The sequence below is a fragment of the Staurois parvus genome, unplaced genomic scaffold, assembly GCF_062004578.1.
Source record: "Staurois parvus isolate SC_StPar_1 unplaced genomic scaffold, SC_StPar_1.0 ptg000001l, whole genome shotgun sequence".
Lineage (NCBI taxonomy): Eukaryota > Metazoa > Chordata > Amphibia > Anura > Ranidae > Staurois > Staurois parvus.
This window is the reverse complement of record NW_028317797.1, coordinates 5,760,008-5,773,286: the sequence shown is the minus strand read 5'-3', so window position 1 is coordinate 5,773,286 and position 13,279 is coordinate 5,760,008. Positions and strand designations below refer to the sequence as shown.

General features: G+C 39.5%; 1 protein-coding gene and 1 long non-coding RNA gene across 3 annotated transcripts in view; one reads left to right on the top strand and one right to left on the bottom strand.

Moving 5' to 3' along the window:
- The window catches only part of LOC149474760 (uncharacterized), a 60,347-nt gene that overhangs the window by 29,872 nt on the left and 17,196 nt on the right, over positions 1 to 13,279 (bottom strand). The window lies entirely within an intron of this gene.
- The window catches only part of BFSP1 (beaded filament structural protein 1), a 48,319-nt gene continuing 43,680 nt past the window's right edge, over positions 8,641 to 13,279 (top strand). For both annotated transcript variants that reach the window (XM_089686915.1, XM_089686304.1), the window contains exon 1: positions 8,641 to 9,115. In XM_089686915.1, coding sequence (XP_089543041.1) covers positions 8,742 to 9,115 — 374 coding nt within the window. In that variant the 5' untranslated portion in view covers positions 8,641 to 8,741. The remainder of the gene's footprint in view (positions 9,116 to 13,279) is intronic.

Sequence of the window (13,279 nt, the reverse complement as noted above, 5' to 3'; positions counted from 1 at the left end):
ATATCGATGTGGACATTGATGAGGATTACAGCAAAATCCCGAGAGGTCGTCTGGAAAATGCAGAAGCCGACAGGGTTGTTGATATCATCCGGGATTTCTACGGAGACTCTTACGGCTGTAAACTCATTATGTTACTCCATGTGCTGGCATCCATGTAACATAATCTCTGGTAAAAAGAACATCAAGTGTGAGTTTACAGCCGTAAGAGTCTCCGTAGAAATCCCGGATGATATCAACAACCCTGTCGGCTTCTGCATTTTCCAGACGACCTCTCTGGATTTTGCTGTAATCCTCATCAATGTCCACATCGATATCGTTATCGGGATGGCGATATTGGTCTGAGGAAATAGTGTGGTTGGATCCACATTGGAGTATGAGGAGGTGAAAGTGAGGATACTGGCAGAATATTATTCGTCCCATCACACAGCCTACTTGGGGATGATTATCTAAAGCCTTAAATGATATACACATTGGTAAGGGTATTCACTCCTTACTGTAGTAGACGTGATTTATGTGTGTGTTATAAGCACTTTAAAGAGTGATTCACCTACACAGCTTTTCACTATATATAGTGTATTGGCACACGTTTGCTGTTTACACTTTTTTGTTTCACTTTGGTGAATTATCACTGGATGAGTTATATGTAATTAATATACTAAGGATAATGCACTATGTGGTTTCTACTTTTTGTTTTATTTTGAGGTAAACCAAGCCTTTACAAGACTTTGAAGAGCATATCACCACTTTTGGACAATTTTTGGATATAATTTTTGTTTGAAGGGGACTTTGGTTGTTATAAACTTTTGGACTATTGAATATAGGACCTTTGATTGATATACACTATTTGGGGAATAAGATTATTATTTATTACTGTCTCTAGTGCATACATTGTAACTTTACCTCAGATATTTCCATAGTGCAGTTTTTCAGTTTCTGTGACTAAAAACGGTTTTGCGCTCATGGCTTCCAAAAAGCGCCTCGCTAGCACTAAAGCGGTTTATGATAAGCTAGCGAACAGCGACAGTGAGCAGCTACTTGAATTGATTGATAGCGACTCATGTGGCGATTTGTCTTCAGACACCGAAAGTGAAGACAGCAGCGAATCTGAGATTGACGTAAGTGATCTGCACACATGGTGCACTATTGATTGCGATATGCCAGCGCCGCCAAGATTTCCGTTTACCGGCGCACCTGGTATGAAAATCCACATTGAAGGCGACAACCCCTTGGCGCACTTGGAATTGTTTCTGACCAATGAAATTATTGAAATTATCGTGATGGAAACAAATAGGTATGCAGCATAACAACTAGCTGCTCCACACAGCCGGTTTTCATGAAGCAGAAAGTGGGAGCCTGTCACCAAAGAGGACATTTGGCTGTTTCTCGGCCTAATTATTCTGCAAGGAGTGGTGGGGAAACCACTGCAGAAGTGGTACTGAACCACAAACAAAATGCTCTCCACGCCGTTCTTTGTCACCGTCATGTCAGAGTACAGCTTTTCCCTCATTATGACATTTTTGCACTTCGCAAATAATGAGGATTTTGATGAGTCGACTCATTTGGCTCCCAAGCTAAAAAAAAATTTGGGAAGTCTCCCAAATAATTGTAAGAAATTTCTAGCAGAGCTATGTGCCAGAGAGAGACATCAGCATAGACGAAAGTCTAATGGCCTACAAAGGAAGGCTCAGCTGGATACAGTACATCATGTTCCATGCACAAGCAGCAGTGTTGTATGAGGAAGATTGAAGTTATTAAAGAAGTTAACTAAAGTATTCGGTGTGCTCTTTAAACTTACTGCATCCATAGAGCGGCATTAGAGGAATTACAGAGTAAAATCAGTCTAATCAAACAAAAGAAACAGCAATTGCATAATTTTTCTATTGCCACAGCGCACAAGGCACTACATAGTGCTGCGCCTGCCACACTGTGGGAGTTGTCAACCCAGAACATCTGACTGAACATCATTTTATGGACCACATCCCACCAAACCAAAAAAAGGCAGCACCTACACGGATGCACGGAAACGAGGTTCCACTGTCCTGATTGCGATGTCGGACTTTGTGCTGTTCCATGTTTCAAAATTTACCACACCCATGATGTTTTCTAAAACAAACAACAAAGTGCAGTGTCTATATAATATTGTTTGGACAGAGTTCCATGTGTTTGATTATTTATTTTATTGATTATTTAATTTATTAGTATATTATTATTTTTTATTATATTATAATTTATGATTTAATTTATTAAACTTTATTGCACTAAGGATGTCTAGTAGACTTTTGTTTAAACATATTTCAGTGAATTATTCCTAAGAATTACAGGCCTACAATAAAAAAACAACATATTTCCATTGAAAACAAAGTACCGCTTTTGAGAACAGAAATACTGACATAATCATAGGGAGGTTAAAGACTTTGGTGAGGACAATCAGGAAAACACATGAAAAGGAGTCGAGAGCTCCACCTGCTGGCTGAAAATATAAAATACGCATACTCAATGGGGGCTATTTACTAACACTGGAGAGTTTAAAATCTGGTGCAACTCTGCATAGAAACAAATCAGCTTCCAGGTTTTTATGTTAAAACTTAATTGAACAAGTTGAAGTTAGAAGCTGACTGGCTACCATTCACAGCTGTACCAGATTCAGAGTGCCCCAGTTTTAGTAAATCTCCCCCTATGTGTATATTTGTCTGGAAACTTTTTTTGTGTCTCCCCGGCACTAAGTTTGCAGTAGCAGTGTGCTGTAAGTAGGGATGGTTCATTGCCATTAATCACTCATGTGTAGACACTCCAGAGACTGTATTTCAGTAAGGGCACAAAAGGGGACAGAATCAGCCATACACACAGTGCCAGAACAAGGTGATCTAATGTCCAGGGTGAACATGCCAAAATGCACCCCCCCCCACCCAAGATGTATGAGCATTATATGTCAGTAAAAATCTCCCCCCATACACACAAAAATGGAGCACTAATCTGCACGCTTACTCCCTAAGCCTAAATTCTCCCTCTTCCCAGTACAAATCCCCCCTAGCATAAATTCTTCTCTACTAGCACCAAACTTTTGTCCCTATCCCCCCTCCAAACTCAAACCCTCTCTCTCCCCAAACCCCTCCGAGCACCCCTCAAAAAAAATCACCCCCTCCTAGCACAAATCATTATTCCTGTCAGCTTGTAGCAGCAGGAACTCACCTAACCACAGTGCCCAGGACAGCTGCCCCTCTTGCCCTCCCCTTGTCCCATCCCTGCATATGGGAGAAAATTGTAACACTGAAGGTATGAGAGTGAGAATGTGATCAGGAAGTCTGAATTACAGTTGATATGAAGCAGGAGGTGTACATGTACATAGGAGGGCCATGATGGAGTAGTGAATACTGTGAGGCAGAGCAGACAAGATGGAGCATGTTCACTAAGGCCATAAAACTGTATGGGTGGAAGAAGACTCCAATGTTTCTAAGAGGAAGCAGGAAACGCTCTTCTTTATATTATCAAGGACAGGGCTTCTGTTAGAAATCATGGAGCTCCGTGCAGCCTACCTGACAGCCCCCCCTTACAGCCCCCCCCCCTCCGAAAAGATAAAATTATATTTTTTTCTAAAATGGCAGGGCTGCGATGCTATGCTTTGCAGCCATGGCAGAAATTATACCCTCATGGAAAACTCATTCAAGTGAATAGCACTGCTCTGCAAATGTGAGCATGCAAAGCACGTGGTTGCGGTGTGCTAGTGCAGGGTTAAAGCAGGTGGGGAGGAGCCAATATGCCTCCTCACTGCCTGTTAAATGCTTTCTGAAGAACGATCCAACTGCTGACTGCTCTTTAGTGAGAAAAGCATATTTGAACGAGTCCTTAATTTTTTAAAATAATTTTTTAGAATGTAAAATTTTTTTTACATTTTTAACTGCCCTGTTGGGGGGAGCTTTGGTGAAATATCAGGGTTCTAAACAGACCCCCGATGTCTTGCTTATGGGACAGAGAAAGGGAATGAGGACTTAGATCCATCAGTCCCTTTCTCTGCAGCCTCAGCTGCACTGGACAGTAATTGAATGGGAAGTGCTATGTGCTGTGTGGCTTCCTGTACATTCACAAATGGAAGCATAGTAAAAAACTGTTTACTATGTTTCAGTGATGAATGGATACAGGAGCAATCAGTACCGGTCACTCACTGTGCTCATTCAGAAAAAGAAGGGGCAAGGAAGGGAAACTGGCAGCACTCTGGGGGAGGGAGGCACACAGAAGGGACAGACAGTAGGGGCTGAGGGTGATCAGAGCTGTGGGGGAGCTAATACTAATACTAGAACCGATCCCCCTGCATCACAGCTGGTAGAAGAAATAGGACCAGAAGCTGATGGAGGATCCACAAGAGTGACAGTGTCAACAATAACGCAGTACAGCAGGCCCTCCTGCTTAGCAGGTGCATAGGCCCCCCTTTTGAACTGATGGAGACTAGACCCGGTAGAGGAGCACCCCTGATCATGGACATGGGAACATTGCTACTGATAACCAGTGCTATTGTAGAACATGTTAAAATGGTAAAAAAAATGGTATCCCTATAGTTTTCTAGTTTTTTAAGAATTATTTAGCCACTTGCCCTCCAGAGGATTTACCACCCTTCCTGACCAGACCATTTTTTATGTTACGGTGCTGCATTATTTTAACTGACAATTGCGCGGTCATTAAATGCTGCACCCAAATTAAATTTAAGTCCTTTTTTTCCCACGAATAGAGCTTTATTTTGGTGGTATTTGATTGCCTGTGTGTTTTTTATTTTCTGTGCAATAAAAAAAAAAGAGTGACAATTTTAAGAAAAAAAAACAATATTTTTCACTTTTTGCTATTAACCTCCTTGGCGGTATTCCGGAGTGTAGCTCGGGGTAACATTTCAGTACCAAAAGCGGTAACCCCGAGCTACACTCGGGCTTACCCTGCGGCACTGCTCCGGCAAGTGTTCTTCACTTACCTTACCCCGCGCTCCCACGATGTGTCCCCTGCAGCGTCCCCGGCCATCTCCTTCGGCCGATGCCGGCATCCGGCTTCTGTGTCCTGTCCCTGTGACGTCGGGACGTACGGGCGCCGCCGGCGGCGGGAAATTTAAAAATTTTAAAAAATGTCATTTTTTTTTTTTTACATTTTACATAGTAAAACATTGCTGTCTCAACCAATTTCACATACATATTGTCCCTAGTGCTTTGTCCTGCGCCCTGCCTGCATTTTGTCTGTTCTTTCTGCCTGGAAACTGAGAAATGTCCACGGCGTCCAAAAAGTGTCCCTTTAGGTCAAAAGCGGTTTAGATCAGCTAGAGAACAGCGATAGTAAATCAGAACCACTTGCAGAATTGAGTGATAATGATTCGTGGGGGAAATTTGTCATCAGACACTGAAAACGATTTTGCGACTGAGCTCAGCAATGTGCGAACTTGGCGCTCTATTTCACATTTCAGTGTTTTTGGTTTGATTATATTATTGAATTAAATTTTTTATTATTTTTATATTATTTTTATGATTATTTATTAAATTATAATTTATGATTTTGTGTTTCAAATTTTATCATACCCGGGATGCTTACTAGACTCTTGTTCGGACAGATTTCAGTGAGTTTTTCCTAAAAATTACAGCCTACAATAAAAAAAATACATATTTCCATGCAAAAAAATGGTACCGCTTTCAGCACCAAAAATCTGAAATAATCATACCGCCAGGGAGGTTAAACATGTCCAGTAAAAAAATCGAAAAAAATCAAATTTCATTATAACTTTAGGCCAAAATGTATTCTGCTACATGTCTTTGCTAAAAAAAAATTCCAATACGTGTAAATGAATTGCTTTACGTGAAAGTTATAGTGATTCCATGCATGCAAAGCCATGCATAGCAGTGTGCAGGAGCTGACAGGGGAGAGAACGGTATTGTTTACTTACAGTTCTCTCCCTCCATTGGTAATGCTCCTCAATCAATGGGTGTCAGCGAGTAATCACCGGCCGGGACCCAGTGATTGACAGCCGAGGCTGTGAATATCAGTGCGGGTAGGGCAGGCGTGTGGCTCACGCATGCCCCCTACCCGGAAATGCAAAATCACGTATATGTACGTGATTATGCACACCCCTGAAAAAGCGGTTAATAACAAAAATGGTATAAGAAATCTTTCTCTTCCCTTCATACCTCAGATTTCATTGCCGTTGTAATTGTTAATCAGGACCCTGAGGAGCACGAATGAGTGTGATATGAATTCATGCAGCAAATAATAGTAGGCATATGAACACAACAAACAAAGGACATGGTATAAAATGACCTGCATTCATAAACAGAACAAGGTAATAAAGCTAAGAACTGAGCAGAAATGAGTGAAGGACAAACCATACTGTATAGACCATGTAGAGGTTAAAGCTGGGCAGGACTGTAAACAAGGTGGGCTCAGGACTAGGAACTAACAGGGAGGGACAAAACTGGATAATGGCTGGCCAAAGCAGCCAAAAATCTGGCAAATATTTAAGCTCCAGGTTGTTGGAGAGGCAACCTGACAGCAATCCAGTGCAGGATTTGACAGCAGTTATATCAAACATTGGTTTAAAAGTTTTAAGAGTAGGTAGGCTAACTGCAATGTCCTGGGGAACGTGCAATCGCTTGGCCAACATTAAAGGCTAAGTTCATCTTTAGTAAAAAAAATAATAAATGCACATGATTCAGCAGGTAAAAGCATTGCATTGCATCTGCGATCAGCGGATCGCTGGTGCAATGTCAGGCTCCTGCAGACACTCCTGACAGTTTTCTGCCCATACTTCCTGTACGGGCAGACCGTTACTCAACTGCTGGAAGTGTCAATGAACTACAAGTCATCTTCCACGGTGGCACACAAGACTTGTAATTTACAGATCTCTGTGAATAAATGACAAGGCTGTGGGGGTGGAGCCTTGCGCTACTGTGCTGTTTTTAAAATGTGACAGTGGCTGCGGAGAGAAACGCCCCAATGTGTTTTCTTTGAGGCAAGAAAGAAAATTAAAACATCTGTTTTACACAAAGTTGTCAATTTATAAGATATTTCTAATACACAGCATGGACATACTAAGACACTCACCCCAAAATACATTCTGCTTCACCTAGTAAGAAGCCACATAGAGAAGCCCACCATCCAAAGAGCACCGAGACACTACTGCAGATGTTCCGCACTGGGGCATTGGGACAGATGTTGATGTCCACTGGGGCATTATTGCATATGTTCTGCACTGGGACACTGACAGATGTTGATGTCCAATGGAGCACCAACAGATGTTGATGGCCCACTGGGACACTGGCAGATGTTGAAGGTCCACTAGGGACACCGATAGATGTTGACAGTCCACTAGCGACACCAGCAGATGTTAATGTTGCAATGAGACACTGACAGATGTTGATGTTGCAGTTAAATACTATTGCAGAAATTGTACAAAGGGACGCTATTGTAGATGTTGATGTGCACTGGTATACTGTGACAGATGTTGATGGGGCACAGTGACAGATGTTTTTGTATACAGCTACACTGTGACAGATGTTGATAGGACACTGGTACAGATGTTGACGAGCACTTGGACACAGTTGGTGCTTGGTGCACTGGTGACAGATGGCTGCATTGTGTGGGATCTGTGCAGTGAAATCAGCAGGTACACACAGATCCCTAACAGACTGCACAGATTGGCTCTCCCTCTCCTCACATATGTTCTGTGTGTGAAGAGAAGGAAAGCTGATAGAGAGATACATGTTTCTGTTTACATTCTGTGATGGCTGTAATTGGACACAGCCATCACATGAACAGGAGGGCCAGTCAGAGAGTGAATCTCCTGATCTGTGATATGCTGGGTCTGAGGGACATAGTCATCACAGGATCATGCCACTGGATAGCCCCATGGCTGCACACAAGCCCCAAGAGTGGGAGGATGTGTGGACACATCCTCCCAGATTGGTGCTTGCCCCACCCGGCTGTTTATTTACAGTGACCGTGTGGAAAGCAGTAATATATATATGGTCTTCAGAAAGTTTCTGCTTTCTGAAGACCATATATATAAGTTAAAAAGGTGTGCACTTTGCAAGTGCAGCTGTACACATTTTTCCAAGAGCTTTGTGAATGTGGCAAATTTCCCAATACCTAATAACATGCATGGAAATCAACAGAGCATCACCACATTCACTAAGCTCTAGGGAAAATAAGCGCAACTGCACTTGCAAAATCAGTATCAGTATCAGTTTTTTATCTTAGAAACTGACAATTGCATCATGAATTTTCTTTTGATAGACTCAAAGTCACCAAACAACAGGCTCTAAATTTATCATGTTGCAAACAATGCATACATACAGCCAGTTTAAAATATTTTTGACAAATGCGTTCATGATACATTTCAAATGTAAACGCACCGCGGGGCCAAACCAATTACTGTAAATGATTGCAAATGCTTTGGGTAATTGTTTAAATTGAATCATCTATTTACAAAATGCAATTGCTTTGTTAGATGTGTTTAGTTGTTAACCTAAGCCTCTCTATGCTGTAAAAAAAAGAAACAATGCTTTCCCTGGAACAAAATAAACGCTGACAAATACTAGAATGCAAGAGAACAGTACCCTTGTGGCCTATTGCTTTGAATGAAATTTCATTTGGTTATTGCAGATGACATTCTGTGCACAGGAGAGAGAGGACAGAACAGTTCTCATTCTTTGCCTCTTAGAAATTTGTTCAGACTAGTTTAACCTGGGGAGAGGAAGGTCCCTTAGAGAAGCAATAGCAATATGTACAAGACAAGCTACTTACGAGAAGTACGCAAAGAGAAATATGAGAGGTCTGATGGTTTTGATGAGCAAAGTCTTGTAGACATTAGCAACCTTGGTTTGTCTCAGGCAAAAGGCCTGGAAAACTTGCAGGAACTCAATGAAAGGTTTGCCAATTATATAAATCGAGCTAGGGTTCTGGAACAAAGAAATGCAATCTTTAGAAAGCAGTTGGAGACATTCCAAAGAATGGATGAGATTTCTGGCCTGGAAGAAGCTTTTGCAGAACAAATTGAGCTAAATCGGCAGAGAATTCGTGAACTGGCTTCTGATCGGTCCAAACTCGAGAGGGAGTACAAAGATGCCCAGAGGATGGTCGATGAATTTAAAACCAAGTGAGTAATTTGAACTTTAATTAGTATAGCAGCATTAGACTGTTTCAGGGTCCATGTAAAAAACAAGAACCCATTGTGCAACTGAAAAAAATATTTTATCAGAGTAAAATTAACATTTTAAATACATAGCAATCAAAAGTAATCATTTTTCTTGATCTTACGATATTACCAGGCAAGTGCCAGATTAAAGTTTGTTGGACTCAACAATAACTTAGATTATAATTTTAGGTGCCCAGCATTTTAAAAAATATAATTGGGACAAAACAGGTATATGAAACCAAAGATACACAGAAGTTGAAACTAGTGAAGTATTTGACAGCTTCAGTTACTACAAAGTAAGAATATGCATATATATGTGTTAGGCCCATCCAGTGCATAACTTATTTGCCCTATGAATGCACTGTGATAATCAATAATTACAGCACATTGGATAGAATAATAAATGTGTTTTCTGACAAGTCTAAAAAATTTTTTAGCACAGTACTTTTTTACTAACTTAAAGTCATTCTAACTGTAGTTTACCTATGTAACACAAATATCCAACAGTACTTGCTCAAGCAAGCCTATAATAAAAGTAAATTAAAACATTTATATTTTACATTAATTTATGATAGAAAAAATAACACATTTTTTTAATATTGCTATGGATAGAGGCAGGGAAATTGTCTTGATTTAAAATCTGTTCCACAAACAAATGTCAGGAAAAAGCAGCCTCAGCTAGAACTGTAATACTACCATGTCAACTGTGCTAGTTTACCACTCAATTAATTTAATGAACTGTAAGTCAGAGAAAGCTGAACCTTTGCTTTAATGTCAAATTGATTAACTTCTATTACGCACTACTAGAATACACACGGGTTCACATATTTAATTGTACTTAGTTGTTTATACTCACTAACAGTTTAAATTTTAGGGAAATGCATTAAAATTAGTTAAAGTAGCAAAATAAAAATATGAACAAAGAAAACTATACTGGCAATTCATTTTAATAGATTAGTAGAGTAGCTGAATACATGACAAAATTTGTTCTTTTTTCATATTTATACTGTATCTGATTTTAGAAAATGGACACTTTCATGATTTTTTTTCTCTTTTCATTGCAGAAAAATATAGGACAGTAATATTTTATAATTATACTATGGACACAATTGATATTTTTTTCGACTTCTTTTGAAAGAAAATAGTGCTACATAACCAACGCCATTTGCCATCATTATCATTTCTAGGGTAGCAATTGCTAAAGAAAAAAATAGAAAAATATTTAAATACTTCGGTGTATGAATGTAAGATTGTGTGCATGCGTGTGCAAGATGTATGATCTGTGCCTACAAAATCATTTGTTTCTCATGAATGGAGATTTTTAGCACTCCTATACAAATGTCCTTTAGTGTTTTATCTTTAAAGATCATAATTATCTTTCCTGGCACACAATACAAATCTTCCATTGACACTTCTATCAGCCTAGGGCATTTCCTGTGTAATTTAAAATGAAAGAAAAAGACTAGCATTTATCTCTTTGCCTTCTGATAAAAACTTAGAACTCCTTTAACCTCCCAAAACCCAAACCAAAAACAACTCAGGATTTTGCATTCCTTCTGCACAAGTGCTGATGTATTGAAAATAAAAAACAGAACGCAAACTTTTGTAGAATACAAACAGAGCCAAAAGTATGCTGACAAATATTTAGTAATCTTGATGGTTTAGCATCCTTGCAGAAGGATTTAACAGTTCTTACTTTTTATGTTAAAGGGAATCAAAGTTGTATAACAGACTGGGTCATTTTTGCTTTTATGTTTGTATTAGTTTTGATTTGATGTTGTTTACCTGATGTATAATTATATCTTGTTTATTTTAGAAAAAAAAAAACATGTAATGCATGACAAAGGATTCTCAGAACATTATTGGTGAGCTAAAGAAAGAGTACAGAACAAAAATTTTCTTTCAGAAACAATTACTCAGACTGAAATTTTAGACAGAGAAGTGAGGGATCCATGCACTGACTTTATTTACTTGTGTGTCAATTTCAGCTTGAGCTTTTGAGATTTGTAAACATTTGGTTTTTTAAAGACTTTGGTGAGGAGAATCAGGAAGACACATGAAAAAAGAGTTGAGAGCTTTGCCTGCTGGCTGAAAATATAAAATACTCATACGCAGTGCATAATCTGGTGCAGCTCTCCATAGAAACCAATCAGCTTCCATGTTTTATTGTCAAAGCTTGATTGAACAAACTTAATTTAGAAGCTGATTGGATACCATACACAGCTGCACCAGATTTTGAGTGAACCAGTTTTAGTAAATCAACCCCAATATGTCTTACCTAACAAAAATACAAATATTTATCAAAATGTATTTTTCAGCCTTGGCCTTAATTAAAAATATGCACACATTCATTATACATAAGGCATCAATTATCCTTGTCAATATAATGACTACAAAAGTAAACTTTATGCAAATGCAATCTTAAAAAGTTTTTTGGCATTCTGGTGACTGAATTTTAAGCAGCATGTTACTTAATTAGTTTGTGCTACATTAATTACATTAATTCATCAATTTGAAAGTATTTGAAAAAAAACATGCTGATCCATGCAGCAAAATGCAATATTTTTTTTCATGGAGAGTAACTATACTTGCCTGTATGGCTTTACTCCATATACGAAACCAAATCTAACCCATGGAGATAACAAATTATATGTGGGGGTACTGCAATGAAATACATGTGCATCCATCCAGCAAGCTTCATGTATAGTTTATGATGTTATTATGTGATTTTCTATTTATTACTGCTATTTCTACTCATTATTTTACTTTTAAAGGGATAAAATCATTTTTGAAAATTGATTAACCACCTCAATACTGCCTTATAGCTGAAAGACAGCTACAGCGCTGCTGTCTTGTTCTGGGAGGGTATCTTTAGACATCCTCCCAGAACATTTTGTAGAGTACCAACTGACCAAAAAGTAAGCTGAAAAATATTTAGTGATCTTGTCTGTTCAGCATATGCAGATTCTGTCTTGCAGAAGAGTTTGTTGTTTTGATCAGTTCTTACCTTTTATTGGGCACGCTCAGTGACCGCTGTGTCCCTTGGACACAGCTGATCACAGATCGCGGTAAAGGGCCAATCACAGCAGCCCTTTACCATGTGATCAGTTGTGTCCAATCACAGCTGATCACATGTAAACAGACCTGCCAGTTTTCAGCAGTCTTTTCCTCACACGCAAGGCTGTTAGAAGTTTGTTTACACTTTCAATCAGGGCTGTGATCATCAGTGCAACCCCATCAGTGCCCATCAGTGCAGCTTATCAGTGTCCATCAGTGCTGCCTATCAGTGCCCATCAGTGCCATCTATCAGTGCTCAACAGTGCCACCTCATTAGTGCCTCCTCTTCAGTACCCATCAGTGCAATTTACCAGTGCCCATCAGTGCTGCCTCATCAGTGCAGCCTCAGCAGTGGAGTCTCATCAGTGCTCATCAGTGCCACCTCATTAGTGCCTCCTCCTCAGTGCCCATCAGTGCAGCTTATCGGTGCCCATCAGTGCTCATCAGTGCCTCCTCCTCAGTGCCCATCAGTGCTGCTTCATCAGTGCAGCCTCATCAGGGCCCATTAGTACAGCCTATCAGTGACCATCTGTGCAGCCTCATTAGTACACATCAGTGAAGACAATAAAATACTTATTTGCAAAACAGAAACTAAGAAAACGGGTTTTTTTTGCCAAATGTTCAATTTTTCTGTTTGTTTAGCAAGAAATAAAACACCTAGTGCTGATTAAATACCACCAAAAGAAATCTCTGTCTAAAGAAAAATGACAAACATTTTATATGGTTACAGTGTTGTATGTACGCACAATTGTCATTCAACTGAAAGCTGAAAATTGGCCTGGGCAGGAAGGGGGTGAAAGTGCCCAGTACTGAAGTAGTTAAACAATAACAATTTTATGATATGACAATAATAGGGACATATCCTAAATCTAAATGAACAATTACAAATGAAAAAAAATTGCTATACATATAGTGCAGCAGGCTAGTCCATTTTGCTGAAATTTCATTGCAGCAACTCACAATGGTACTCAGTAGTTTGTATGGTCCCCATGTGCTTGTATGGATGCCTGACAACGTCGGGACATGTTCCTAATGAGACAATGGATGGTGTCCTGGGGTATTTCCTCC